At 32.9% G+C, this 13,224-nt stretch overlaps 4 protein-coding genes across 4 annotated transcripts; 1 reads left to right on the top strand and 3 right to left on the bottom strand.

The window, feature by feature from the left end:
- Window positions 1–2,609: 2,609 nt before the first annotated feature.
- On the bottom strand, window positions 2,610–3,406 carry LOC114164340 (auxin-induced protein 6B-like). The gene has a single exon (XM_028048975.1). It carries the CDS (start codon window positions 3,062–3,064, stop codon window positions 2,783–2,785), a length of 282 nt encoding a protein of 93 aa, XP_027904776.1. The 5' UTR covers window positions 3,065–3,406; the 3' UTR covers window positions 2,610–2,782.
- A 1,367-nt stretch (window positions 3,407–4,773) lies between these two features.
- Window positions 4,774–5,665, bottom strand: LOC114164588 (auxin-induced protein 15A-like). The gene has a single exon (XM_028049315.1). The coding sequence runs from the start codon at window positions 5,219–5,221 to the stop codon at window positions 4,964–4,966; it is 258 nt and encodes an 85-aa protein (XP_027905116.1). The 5' UTR covers window positions 5,222–5,665; the 3' UTR covers window positions 4,774–4,963.
- Window positions 5,666–6,214: 549 nt separating this feature from the next.
- On the bottom strand, window positions 6,215–6,673 carry LOC114164715 (auxin-responsive protein SAUR23-like). The gene has a single exon (XM_028049462.1). The coding sequence runs from the start codon at window positions 6,593–6,595 to the stop codon at window positions 6,347–6,349; it is 249 nt and encodes an 82-aa protein (XP_027905263.1). The 5' UTR covers window positions 6,596–6,673; the 3' UTR covers window positions 6,215–6,346.
- Window positions 6,674–8,733: 2,060 nt separating this feature from the next.
- On the top strand, window positions 8,734–12,338 carry LOC114162270 (CDT1-like protein a, chloroplastic). The gene is made up of 7 exons (XM_028046095.1): window positions 8,734–9,052; window positions 9,140–9,259; window positions 9,616–9,850; window positions 10,285–11,139; window positions 11,488–11,683; window positions 11,773–11,863; window positions 11,967–12,338. Exons 1-7 carry the CDS (start codon window positions 8,769–8,771, stop codon window positions 12,022–12,024), a joined length of 1,839 nt encoding a protein of 612 aa, XP_027901896.1. The 5' UTR covers window positions 8,734–8,768; the 3' UTR covers window positions 12,025–12,338.
- Window positions 12,339–13,224: the final 886 nt, after the last annotated feature.

Raw genomic sequence — 13,224 nt, forward strand, 5'->3', positions numbered from 1 at the left:
CTTGTTGCCGCAGAAGCATCACTATGATGCTATTGATTGAGGCACTGCGAGAAGCAATGACCCCTAGGAAGTGAGTCTGAACTTTAGGTGCAGAGAGAATGGGAAGAACCACAAATTTAAGAGGATATTTGTTTTATGGTGCAGAGTAAACAACGGACCAAAAATGATAGAAAAGTGTTCCCAGTGGTTAAGGCTGTTTCAGATAAGTTAGGGTTCTCAGTTTTGCTCTTGGACAATATGACACTGCGTGCAATTATAACCAATATATTCGGTGTGGTATGTTCAGTATCTTCAAAAGAATCATGCTCTCAAATTATAAGCCAGCTTATACGCGTATAAGCTTTAAATTGAACATACAATAAGTACTTAAAATATTTAAATTGAATGATATCTAAGAGAAGCAAAAATATGATAACCATCTCTTTTCATTACTTTCTGGTTAAAATCTTTCCACTCTTAGTGGAAGGGGTAAAAAAAACAAAAATGAAAAATCCTCCTGTACAATTTTTTTCTCATCTACTCTAATAAGTCTCCTTTAGCATGAACTATAGCCCATTGAAGCTAGAAGTGACATTGAGGAACACATCCTCCTTACAAGGAATCGTGAGACCACCCGTTGGATGAGAATATCCAAATTCTTCTTCTGATTGACTCAGTAAATCCTGAAAAGTAGGTTGGTTCAAGTATGATATTGGAATCACAAACCTCCTTTTGTCATCTCCAACATAGACTGCAAGAAAACCTTTTGGTGGGATTTCAGCACCCTTGGATGCTCGTTTGATACCAGGTAAACGGAAACCCATGATGTTTTTTTAATTGAAACTCCGAAGTAAGAATGATGACAGAAAACTTGTAGAGGAAAGTATCTCGTAAACTTTGATTCTTGGGAGAGAGATTGGGTTGTGTTGTTGTGATGAAGTGGTTAGTATACATATATATATATATATATATAAATGATCGAAGTTAGGTTTGGTGGATACTATTTGGTGATATTATGAAGCTGTGTATATGGGCCATTTGATGTGTTAAAGTGGGATACAAACAAACAAGGGTTCAAAAGATATCACATGGTATTGTCTTGGAGGCCTTAGTCAAGGATAGTGATTGCTTGTCAGATCGATCAATTCAAGTGGGTCGAATATTCTTGAGGATGTGCTGACATGAGGACCACTTCAAAATGAACATGTCGGAGAACCTGTCACTTGTGTAGTATCTGGTATTTTCTGCATTTTAACTGTTTGGATCATGCCTCCGAAAGAGTGTCTATTAAGTCACATTATGCAGATGTCAAAGACAGGAGAAAATGTTAAATTCAATTCAAGTGTTGTACAAGGAAGCAAGATGATTATATAAAAATGTAGGTGTCAAAATGAAAGAAAATTAAGAGAATATTGTTTCAAAATTTAACTTTAAATCAGGGATATAGAAATCCTACTGTGGCTCCAGAATTAGCTAGTCTTCATGTCTTATATATTTTCATGCATAATGTAAGTTGAACACCAAAGACTAATAGTAGCAACGTGAAATAAGATGAGATATGCTCTGGTTAAATTTAGTGCATAATTCAATACCTACATCTTTTTCTATACAACAGACATGTCTACGCGTTTTCTTTATATTGACAACGCGACTCAATCCTAGCATATATTGCTGACACCATCATATGTCGACAAATTAAAAGGTAGTTGATAACAATGGATCACAATATTTGGTGCCATCAACCTTTATCAAGAACTCGATCACTGGTCACTGTGACCTAAAGATTTTATTTGTAAAATCAGAGGTAATTAGTACATAATCTGTCGACAATTTGAATTGTCGGTTATTTATATTTAAGCTGCATGATTTTAGTTTTTTCAAGAAGTTTAGTACCAACTGTCTTATAAGAATCCAAGTGTGAGTCTAAGTCCTACATCGAGTAGAAATAAGAAAGTAGAGCACTATATAAGAATAAAGACCCATAAATTATTGTCTTAAGATTTTGAGTTGAGAATGGTCTCAATACTTTATATGGTTAGGTTCAGGTCTTATTGATAATGAGTGTTTTAGGCAAAATATTAAAGAAGAACGATCTTTAACAATTTTTTTTTTCTTTAGGAGATTTGATGTTTTTTTAGTTCAGAACTTCAATTTTGAAGTCCAGATGAATGATGACAATCAATTAATGATTTTCCAGTAAATTACTTTGGTAGAGGTTTATCAGTCACTTCTTGTTGTTGCCCCAAAAACAACTAACAAACCATGTGATGATTCTGATTGATTGGGACAGTGCATATAACAATAATGACACTTGAATTTTAGGTGCCGAAAGAATGGTAAGAGCCACGAAATTAAAAAGATATCCCTTCTCTGGTGCTTAGAAAACCAGGAATAAGATGAACCACATATTATATAAGAATCTGGCAAAAGGCTAAGGCTGTTTCAGGATTGATATAAGTTTTCCAAGTTTTGCGCATGAACCACATATTACAGAAAATTAATGCTCTTAAATCATATGCTTATACAGATTAACTTAGAATTCAAGAATTAAATGAGATTATAACAAAAACTAATGTTGTATTAATCTCTTTTAGTAACTATACCATTGACACCTCCACTATCCACTATGTTGAATGGTAAAGGAAAAAAAACAGTATGTAAAAAAGATCTAGTCTTGAAGAAAAACTGTAGTACGCAATATATCTAAAATTGGCGCAAGGTTTCGCATGTATTAAAAGATTCATTTACAAGTTGTACAAAATTGCCTGAACTATGTTAGGATTAGGATCTTTAGTATTGTGAACTATAATCTGTTCAAGCGAGAAGCTATATCCACGAACATATCTTCCTTGCATGGAATCGTGAGACCACCCATAGGATGATAGTAACCGAATTCCTCTTCTGCTTGGCTCAGCAATTCTTGAAATAAAGGCTCGTTCAAGAAGGACACTGGAATCAAGAACCTCTTCATTTTTTCTCCAACATACACTGCAAGATACCCTCTTGGAACTTCCAACACCTTGCAAGAAGATTGTTTGCTTGCACTAAATGATGATCGTCTAATACCAGGTAAGCGAAAACCCATTGTTCTCAAAGTAGTAGAAGGAAGCAGTCACTTTAGTTCTAATGCTTGAGTATGAGTATGATTTATGTTGCTTATGAAACCAGTGAAGGGTATATATAGAGGGTGTAAACTTTTCCCTGGCTTATTGGATGGTAAATGTGCTATTCAATGGGCTTTGGTGGGAGACAAGTTCCTTAAATATCACATTGTATTGTCCTGAAGGATTTCAATGGAGGATTACATAATGACACACAATTACACGACCCACCATTTAGAATATAGACCTACCAAAGGATCCTGTAATGACCTACTGCTTCACTTGTTTCAGACAGCTCTAAAACATATCAAATCTTTTGTTCTTGCATAGGGAAACTGATAGCTGTTGGTACTTGAAATTCCACCTATTAAAGATGAAATCTACTTTGAAGCTGTTACATGATTGTGACAACGTTTCTAATGACATTATCAGTTGCTACAATATATCTTAACATTAATATAGAATATGTTATATTAACATTAAACTCATGGTACAAATTTTAAAATTAAAAGAAATTAAATATAGTTTAGTCAGTTAATGGGACGCTAAATTTTAAATTTTAAAAATTTGGATGTATTTATTATTGAAGTTATTAATTTCAAGTAGTTAACTATATAGAAGAAGAAAAGTTCATAAATTATCTCTTTCTACAATTTCATAAATTCAACAAAAAGAAAATTTTGCGATTATTTTTGCTGGCTCTCATGAATGTATCACTTGATTATAATCCTCTTGGTTGAAAATGGAAAGGCTTGTTCCTTGGCTGTCTTGAAAAGACTGCAATTATGCAAAACTAATGATAATGTAACGAAGTCAATGATTCAATATTTAAAATCAGCGATAGTGTACTATTCTGCTATGATCTTGCAGGTATAAAATCTACAGGTCATAACGATTAATTATCAAGCTCTTGATGTTGTTCTGAGTATATTGTCCTAAGATTTTCTTTGCATATGGCAGAATAATTAGTTGAACTCTAATTCATGAGCGGTACCAAACTAGCTTTGAGGGTTTGAGAGTTTTCCTAGTAAATATTTAAGGAATAAGTTAATGTAGAACACGAAGGTTTATGTGTATTGTGTAACTTCTGCTAATGATAGTAAGCTAACATGAGGTAAATAATATTTTTAAATTAATCATACAGTTAATAAGGGTTCAAATAAGTAGGTGAAAAGAGACATTGATTGATAGACAGACATGAGTAGGAAATAAGGAAATAAGGAAATAATAGAACCGTGGATGAGAAATCAATTGCTGCTATATATATTCAATTTATTTGGATCAGGATTTTTCTTGTTTTCCTTTATCAATGTTGTGAACTGTAAATTACTTTACAGAGGATGACCAGTATGGTTTGTCCCAGAAGCAACAAACAGGTCATGTGATGATGCTGATTGATTGGGACAATGCAAACCCTTAGAAATTGAGGCTGATTTTACGGTGTATGTAGAACAGGTAGAACCACTAGATTAGGAAGATATTTTATCTATTGTATCAGGTGAACCAAATATTTTAGAAGAATCTAGCAAATGGCAGGTTCAGGAAAGATATATGTCCATGTTCCAAGTTTTGCTCATGAACATATATATATATATATATATATATATATATATATATATATATATATATATATAGGTAATACAATAGTTCTGCAATTATAACAGTTTATATTAGATATAAACAATACCTCAAATAACAGAATTCAAAAAGGATATAACAAAAGTTAAAATGTTGAATAAATCTCTTTTCATTACTCTCTGGTTAACATCTTTCCACTCCTAGTGGAAAAGGTAAGGAACAAAAATGAAAAATTCAAAGAAATTTTCTCCTGTACAATTTTTTTCTTTTTCTAATCTACTCTGGTAAGTCTTCTCTAGCATGAGTTATAGCCGATTCAAGCGAGAAGTGACATTGAGGAACACATCCTCCTTACAAGGAATTGTGAGGCCACCCGTTGGATGAGAATATCCAAATTCTTCTTCTGATTGACTCAGTAAATCCTGAAAAGTAGGTTGGTTCAAGTATGATACAGGAATCAGAAACCGCCTCATATTATCTCCGACATAGACTGCAAGAAAACCTTTTGGTGGGATTTCAGTGCCCTTAGATGCTCGTCTAATACCAGGTAAACGGAAACCCATTGTGTTGTTTCAGATGAAAGACACAGAAAACTGATGTAGAAGAAGGAATGCACAAACTTTGATACTTTCGAGAGAATTGAGTTGTGTTGCTTGTGAATAAGTGGCTAATAATATATATAGATGAACTCAGGTTTTGTGGATACTATTTGGCGCAAAAGTTAGAAGTGGACGAGCCTTTTGATGTGTTCATGTAGGAGACAAACAGACACGGGTCATAAGAGATCACATGATGTTGTTTTAGAGACTACAGAGAAACTCAGACGTGTGCTCTACATTTGTTGGAGATGTGCCAACATGATGACCACTTCAAAAATGAAAGGGACGTTACATGTTGGAGAATCTGTCAATTATGTAGCCATGGTAAATTGTAATTTGTGATTTTGATAACATTTCAATAAGTAAAACATGTGATACCATACCCTTCCACGAATGGTATAGACTGTGCTAGGTGCTCGTTGTCTAGGGTTTCCTTTCAGTGCATGCTTTATTGAAATAACTTTGATGACATACAAGTCCATATGAAGAGCACAAATCCTTTTGAATAGTCTCTTTCAAACATTAAAAAGTGACTAAAGATGTTGTTATAATATGTGATCAGTCATTGATTTATCATATTCATTTCTTTTCAGCTTGGCTAAGCAATTCTTGAAATAAAGGCTAGTTCAAGAATGACACGGGGATCAAGAATCTCTTCATTTTCTTTCCAACTGCAAGATACCCTTTTGGGACTTCCACTACTTTGTAAGAAGACAATGAGGATCTATGTTACATATTCAGGTTTTGCGCCGCAAGAGAAAGCTTAAGAAGCTGCATTAGTAAATACCATGCATATTTGAATATACAGTTTTTTATTACTTTCTTATTTGGGTAGAGATGAAACTGAAAATACCCAAAATTTGTTTGTTTCTGACAATACAATAAAAATAGTATAACCAAAATAAAAGTTGAGCTGAAAGAAAGCAATCTCATAATTTATGTGAAGAAAAAGCCTCTGATAATCTTGTATTCATGGAATTCTGTTACAGTATATCTTTCCTGAAGAACAAAATGGAAAGATGAAAAAGTATGTATGTATATACATGGTTAAATTTTGTCATTTCTACACAAACAATTAGTTGATTCTGTCTATCGCCTGTGCAAGCGAGAAGTGACTTGAAGGAAGACATATTCTCTGCAAGGAAGTGTGAGGCCACCCATTGGATGATCAAATCCAAATTCTTGTTCAGCTTGACTCAGCAACTCTTGAAAAGAAGGTTGGTTCAAGTACGATATGGGAACCACAAAACGCTTCTTCTGGTTTTCTCCTACATACACTGCTACACTTCCCTTTGGGATGTTCACACGCCTTTGAAACCCACGGAAGCCGAAACCCATTATGCCTGATCCTTATTTGGTGTGAAAACAGTGATTTCGAAGGAACTGAATCGAAAGTGTTTGATGCTTAGAGAACGCTTGGACTTGAATTGCTTGGGACTAACCATGAGCCTATGCATATATATATATGGCTAAGGAGGAAACTTTGCCATAGATTTGGTACAGAAATTATTCATGAATGGGGTCTAGTAGGAGACATTAGCATAAAGGATCACATGATTCTGTCTCAAACATCTTTGTCAAATATCTATAAACATCTCAGATTAATGGTCTCGTGAAATACATGAAGGGGCAATGGCCAAATGGGTCTAATGAGGGACATTGGCATGAAAAATCAGATGATTCTTTCTTAAACGTCTCTATCAAACATCAACGTACAGCCAACACATTTCCATTTGAAACCTAATGCCAGTCTGAAAATTTTAATATCATGACTTATTTTTTTCGCGACATGTCTACGACATCTTAATGTTTGATTTGTCTCCATACCAGAATCCTTCATATAAGGTTTAGAAATTGTGGCAAAAGTGGGCTCCAATATAATTTTATATAAAATAAATATTGTATAGAAATCTGCTCGGATTGGAATATATACAATTGTTAAGGTTTGATTAATTGTTGGCTGCAGTTATCTTCTGGAAACATCAGACAAGGAGTTATGGATGCTATTTATATAATCCTAAACCACCTAACAAATCCTCCTAACACCTCCAGAATAAAGTGAAACACAAAAATCTCAAAGTGGTACTTGAATTTTACTTTATGATTGTGACCTGGAACTTATTGCGCTTCATTAATTTCATCTTCATCTACGTTGTTAAATCCTATTGTCGTTTATAATATTGAGAGTGTTTTGTTTCTCTGTTTCGTGGGCAAAGAGAGTGTTATGTGGTTTATCTGAGACATTACGTGCAAAACACTGATTAAAATGACCGGAGAGTGTGATGATTTCAATAATGTATTGCAAACATAACTTATCCTATTAACAGACAGGGTTTTGTTTAATATTAGAATTTAAAAGAAAAAAGTTTGCTTCTGCTTTCTGCAAAAGGAATATGAAGAAGAAAGCAACAGTACAATGATATCCCATGAAACAGATACATCATTTTCTAGGATATGATTATACAAGAAAAACTCTAGTTTGTCCACCTAACAACATGGAATAGTTGGCAGAGCAGAGAAAATCTAGAAAGAAACCAAACTAAAATTATGTAGAGAAAAACAAAAGGAAATATAGGCTTGGTGAACATTTAACATAAATGAAACGAAATTATAAACAAATCTATGCAAGTTTAGGGTTTTTCAAATTTTACTTAGAAAAATGACAAGTTTAGAAAAATTGAATTCTATATCAATTCATTTTTTTTACCATAATACATTGATTAAATTAATGTGATAATTTAATTAAATTAATATAATTATTTATTAAATTTATATATAAATCAGTATATCAATTTTAATATAAATACTACATAATCATTAAAAAATCTTATAAAATTTTCACAAACATCACTCATCTTCTCGTAAAGAATCAATCCAATAATAACTTTACCATAAAAAAATGACAATTTTAATTTTGAACCCAAACAAACAAATTACAGATAACCAGAAGCTAGAATCAGAATTAAGCATGATAGTCCAGACTAAAGATGGTAAATATAATCCCAATCTCTTATTCATAAAGTTTCCATATTTTAATGCCAAATTATAAAAAAAAATTCGCATCTCAATATTTGATGTTAATATTCTTATAAGGCTGTAGTAAAGAAGTAAAGTGTTATTTTATTCTTTCACTGGTTCTTAATTTTTGAACTACGATACTTTCCCCCGCACCCAAATAAAACAAACTATTTACCACTTTATTATACAATATTAAATATTAATAGTTTAATTTAAAAAATAAAAAATATATTACAATATTAATATAGTTAATTCTTATCGTTGTTCATTTTAAACTCTTAAAAGTAATATTCATTTCCAGTCTATTGTTTAAATGTTGTTTACTCTAGTTTTAAAAGCCTGAGTAACGTCTCTTTTTGGCGGGAAGAAACGTCTCATTTTGGCGGGAAGCAACGTTCCGCTTGCAATAAGAGAAAGTTTTTCCGCTAGATAAAAGCTTGAGTCCATAGTAATTTTTCATTTCACTGTCACAACTCACTAATCATCAAGCACCATGGAGAAACGCAATCTCCGAAGCTCCAAGGTCCAATCGCCAAAGCCCGTTCAATTCAGTTCCAAGACGCCGGACAAACTGTCGCAACGGATCCGCAACCGCGGCGTCGCGCAAGGGTTGGCAGACATAAAAAAAGTCTGCAAGGGTTTACAGGATCGGAAGCGACGCGGTGAAACGAAATCGTTACCGCCGCAAAGCAAGACTGTGAGAAGGCAGATCTTACAGTGTTCTTCTCCGAGTAAATCCAAGAGTACTGACGATCATCCTTCCAAGCTTCCGGAAAAGTAATTTACATTTTAATTTTTTTAATTTTTGGATGGTTTAAAAAATATATACTGATCATAGTTGTGAGTTTCATGGTTTGTTTGCAGATATGAAATTTTGGATCATTTCTTCGATCGCTTGGACACTTTAATTTCAATGTTCTCTCTGAAAGGGAAGACGCCATCTTTTACGGAAATCAGTTCTAGAATTGAATCTTTAACAGACAGGTACGGATCGCTTAGGTTCTTTTACTTGTAATCAATAGCAATGTTTCATCTTTTATTTGTACATGAAATGCTCGTTTATGCTTTTTGGTTTTACACTCCGTGGTCAGATCTCAATCACACCCATACACTAAAAAAATATTACATGTGAAAATATTGATTTCTTTTGTAATCACTTAGTATTCTCTTACTGAGTGTATTAACCTAATTTGAGTATTCTAAAATCAATAACAAATCCTATCTCACAGTCAGCAAGAAGGTCATACTTTAAATGTTTTGATCTAGGTCTCATCCTGCACTATCTATACTGGAGTAGTGTCCAATAACAGAATTGTGTATTTTTTTTAATTTTTGTTTAGGAGGTTTACTCACGGCCATCTAGCACAGTTGAAATTTATCTTGCCTGAAGCTATTGTTCTGAAGAAGTTTCTAGTGCATGATGAACGGACCAGTTGTATGAAGCCAGATATTCACATTTCTTTAGCCCCTGAGGCGGTAGAGTCTGATTCGAAGATGCCCCCTCAACGTGGGAGAGTGTCATTGAAAAAGTTGTTTCACGCACGGCTTAGAGAATTTTGGGAATCGCATCCTGAGGTGGGTCACATTAGTTCCATCTAGAATAACTCTTTAATAAGATTTACTGTCAAGCATTTCGTATTACTGATTCAATTTTGCCTTGATTTTTATTCCTCCGAGCATTACTCTCTGGCTGTCTAGTTTTGTTCATGATTGTGATTGTTATTATGCAAAATTACTATAGGTGTTCAATCCTATGATATGCGAATGGAGTAGTCGTGTGCTCCGTTGGGAAAATCACGGTTCATAAATTAGGATAATTTTTAATGAATCCAGTCTAATTTTTGCAATGAGCAATTGCTATCTCAATCAGAATAATTACTTTTGAACAAATCAAGATTATTTTTTTAATAATGGGCAATTACTACCTCAATCAGAATATTTACTTTGTAATATCTCAATCAGAATTTTCTATGCATTTTATTTGGTCTGAAATATACTTCTATGTGTAGGGTGATGAAATTCCAGAAGGAACTTTGCCAGAGCCATTCAATCGCCCAAAGAAAGTCAATATTTTAGACACGTTGGAAACTCGTCTCCCAACAAAATTATCACTCTGCATGCGCTATAATGACATTGTCAATAATGTAGAGTCTGATAGTATAGATGAAAATAAGTCTGCTGCACCTGTAGAAACATCAATTGAATTGCCTAATGAGCATCTAGCAGCAGCTTCTCACATTGCTCCATCCTTTAGAGCAAGATTTTCTTTGAAATTTAAACAAAATTTAGCAGATACTGTACAGCAAAATTCTCAAGTAGATTCAGTACAACCCTCCCCAGCTAAGTTGGCTTCACAAGCAGCTAGAACTGAAAATTGTTCATGTGCCTCCCTGGAATCATCCAGTGAAAATTGTGCAACATGTGCCTCTCTGGAATCATCATGTGCTCCCGCTCCCAGTTCTTCTCCATGCAAAACCGTCGACAACACAGAAAGCGAAGATGGGTCTCTCGATAATATTGATGCCATGTCAACCCCAGCAAGAAAAAACGTCGAGTACATAGAAAACAAAGATGGTTCTTTCAAGAGGATTGATGCCATGTCAACTCCAGCTAAACTTGTTTCTACTCCAATTAGATTGATGAGTGCCACACCTGCCTTGCGTTCAACCAAAAGAAATCTTATGAGCCCAGATGACCACCCAACCAGTTCTTTGAACAAGTTAGCTAGGCGTCCACCTCGCTCAAGGTCATTGGTATTTGACACCCCGGTGAAGAATGAGGATGTTGTGAATGAAGACAATGCCGGTGGATTACCAATAGATGATGATATTTTTGACATCCTCCCAGGAAAACTTATCCAATCGGTATGCCTTTTCTTTAACAATGTGCTACTTTCATTTATTTATTTATTTATTTGGTAATAATGGATCCTATGGTTTTAAATTTCTCATTTGGAAGTGGACTGAATAAACATTGTTGTACTCGTTAGTATTGAACCTTTGCTCCTCCATTTTTTCTTGTTGTACCATGAACTAGAATTAAAGTATGCTTCACCATTGAGTAAGTATGAATCTTGTGTATAATCAGCCTCACTTTTATTAGTTTGCCCATTTAATGTGCATTTCAATACAATAATATTGGGTCTAGTATCTGTTTAGGTTTACTTTGACCCTTTGCATTAATGTGATCAACATTTACTGTTCCTCTTTCAGATTAGAGAAAAGGAAAGAATGACAATGGAGGAAAGAGATCCAGCTATCACTCAAGCCAAGAAACGGAAAAAAAATATAGCTAACCTTCCAAAGCTCTTTGACATGATTCGTCTCTTGCTTCGACAGCGGAATTGTATCACTAAAATGGAGCTTGTAAGCAAGATAATTTCAAGCCACAGCGATATTGTTGACAGAAGTAAGGCACTATTTTATTATGTAGAAATGATTTACTATTTTATAGTTTTTCTTTACACTAACTAAAGCTTTTCTGGTTCGTATTTATAGGTGAAGTTGAAGAACAGTTAGATTTGTTACAAGAACTAGCACCGGAATGGATTTCTGAGAAGCAGGTCTCTAGTGGTGATTTGCTCTTATTGTAAGTTCCTTTGACTTAGGCGCTTTCTTTTAAATCTACTATTTTTAAGTGTGTACCTTGCCTTTTCCTTTGTTTTTGACATTTTGGCATGTGTTTTTGGTAGCATAAACAAAATGTTGAACCCTGAAACCATTCGAGCATCTCTTGAAGAAGCGGCATAGTTGAGCAACAAGACAATTTAATTGATGTACCCGTTACAGGTGTGTAGATACATTATTTATTTTTCGAGAGAAGCTTTACATGTCTAATATATATTTATTTTGTAGATGAGGTTGTGCTTTTGTAAATGGTGAGTGATTCGACGGAAACATTTAATTGTATTTATTTTTTGAGAGAAGCTACCTTAGCCTTTAGATGTCTAATATGTCTTTTTTTTGGTAGACGAGATTGAGCTTTTGTAAATGGTGAGATTCATGAAAACATTTAATTGCATTAATGCATCATAATTAAGGTGTTATAAAACTTCTTTCATACTCACGGCTGTGTATATTCTAAATATCTTTTCATAATATAATAATGACAAATCAAATATGAAAATAAATGTACAATATTATCAAGTGTTTAATCTGGAAAATACATATTTATTAATAATAATGGTATAAATTTTATATAGTAAGAAATAACAATTTTTGACCGTCTAAAATATAAAGGAATAAATAACTACATTGATATTTTTTCTTTTCTTTTAAATTTAATAATTTTCTTTTAATATTTTTGTGATTGGAGGCAATTTGCTAGACATAGAATGAATTGAACTATTGAGAGAATAAAAAATTATAGATAAAAAATAAGAGTTCTTAAAATAAAATGAAACTAGTAAGTAAACAAAAAATAGAAAATAAGCTTTTTGAATTATCTAGTGAATAAATTAAGGCTTTAGATGATTCAACTTTCTAAATTGATATAGAGTTCTTCATATAAGAAAATTAATTAATTAATAAAAATATGAAAAATTTTATGAATGATTCAATATTTGTCTCGAAACAATTTATTTTAATAGAATTAATATTTATGTGTTTTGGGAATACAAGAGAAATCAATATCGATTTATTTTAAAGAATTAAAAGAGAAAATAAAAAAATTGTATTGTGAAATAAAGTTTCTCTTAAAAAACGACATGAAAGAAAAGATGAATATATATAACAAATTAAAGACTATTTTGAACAAAAACATCAATAAAAATAATTTATTTCATCTTTATGAATTATTTCATTACTATTACTATTTAATTGTATTTAAAACAACATTAGTTGCAAAGTAACTGCAATTTAATTATTATTTACCTAGATCATTTTATTATTTGTGAAATTTAATTATATATACACTGTCAATATCATAAACATATTACTAACCAAATTAAT

This window comes from Vigna unguiculata, chromosome 9 (assembly GCF_004118075.2).
Source record: "Vigna unguiculata cultivar IT97K-499-35 chromosome 9, ASM411807v1, whole genome shotgun sequence".
NCBI classification, from domain to species: Eukaryota; Viridiplantae; Streptophyta; class Magnoliopsida; order Fabales; family Fabaceae; genus Vigna; species Vigna unguiculata.

Coding starts and splice junctions, on each gene's coding strand:
- LOC114164340 (XM_028048975.1), bottom strand. CDS start 3,064: ATGGGTTTTCGCTTACCTGGTATTAGACGATCATCATTTAGTGCAAGC.
- LOC114164588 (XM_028049315.1), bottom strand. CDS start 5,221: ATGGGTTTCCGTTTACCTGGTATTAGACGAGCATCTAAGGGCACTGAA.
- LOC114164715 (XM_028049462.1), bottom strand. CDS start 6,595: ATGGGTTTCGGCTTCCGTGGGTTTCAAAGGCGTGTGAACATCCCAAAG.
- LOC114162270 (XM_028046095.1), top strand. CDS start 8,769: ATGGAGAAACGCAATCTCCGAAGCTCCAAGGTCCAATCGCCAAAGCCC. Junction 9,260..9,615: donor ATTGAATCTTTAACAGACAG/GTACGGATCGCT, acceptor ATTTTTGTTTAG/GAGGTTTACTCACGGCCATC. Junction 11,140..11,487: donor CAGGAAAACTTATCCAATCG/GTATGCCTTTTC, acceptor TTCCTCTTTCAG/ATTAGAGAAAAGGAAAGAAT.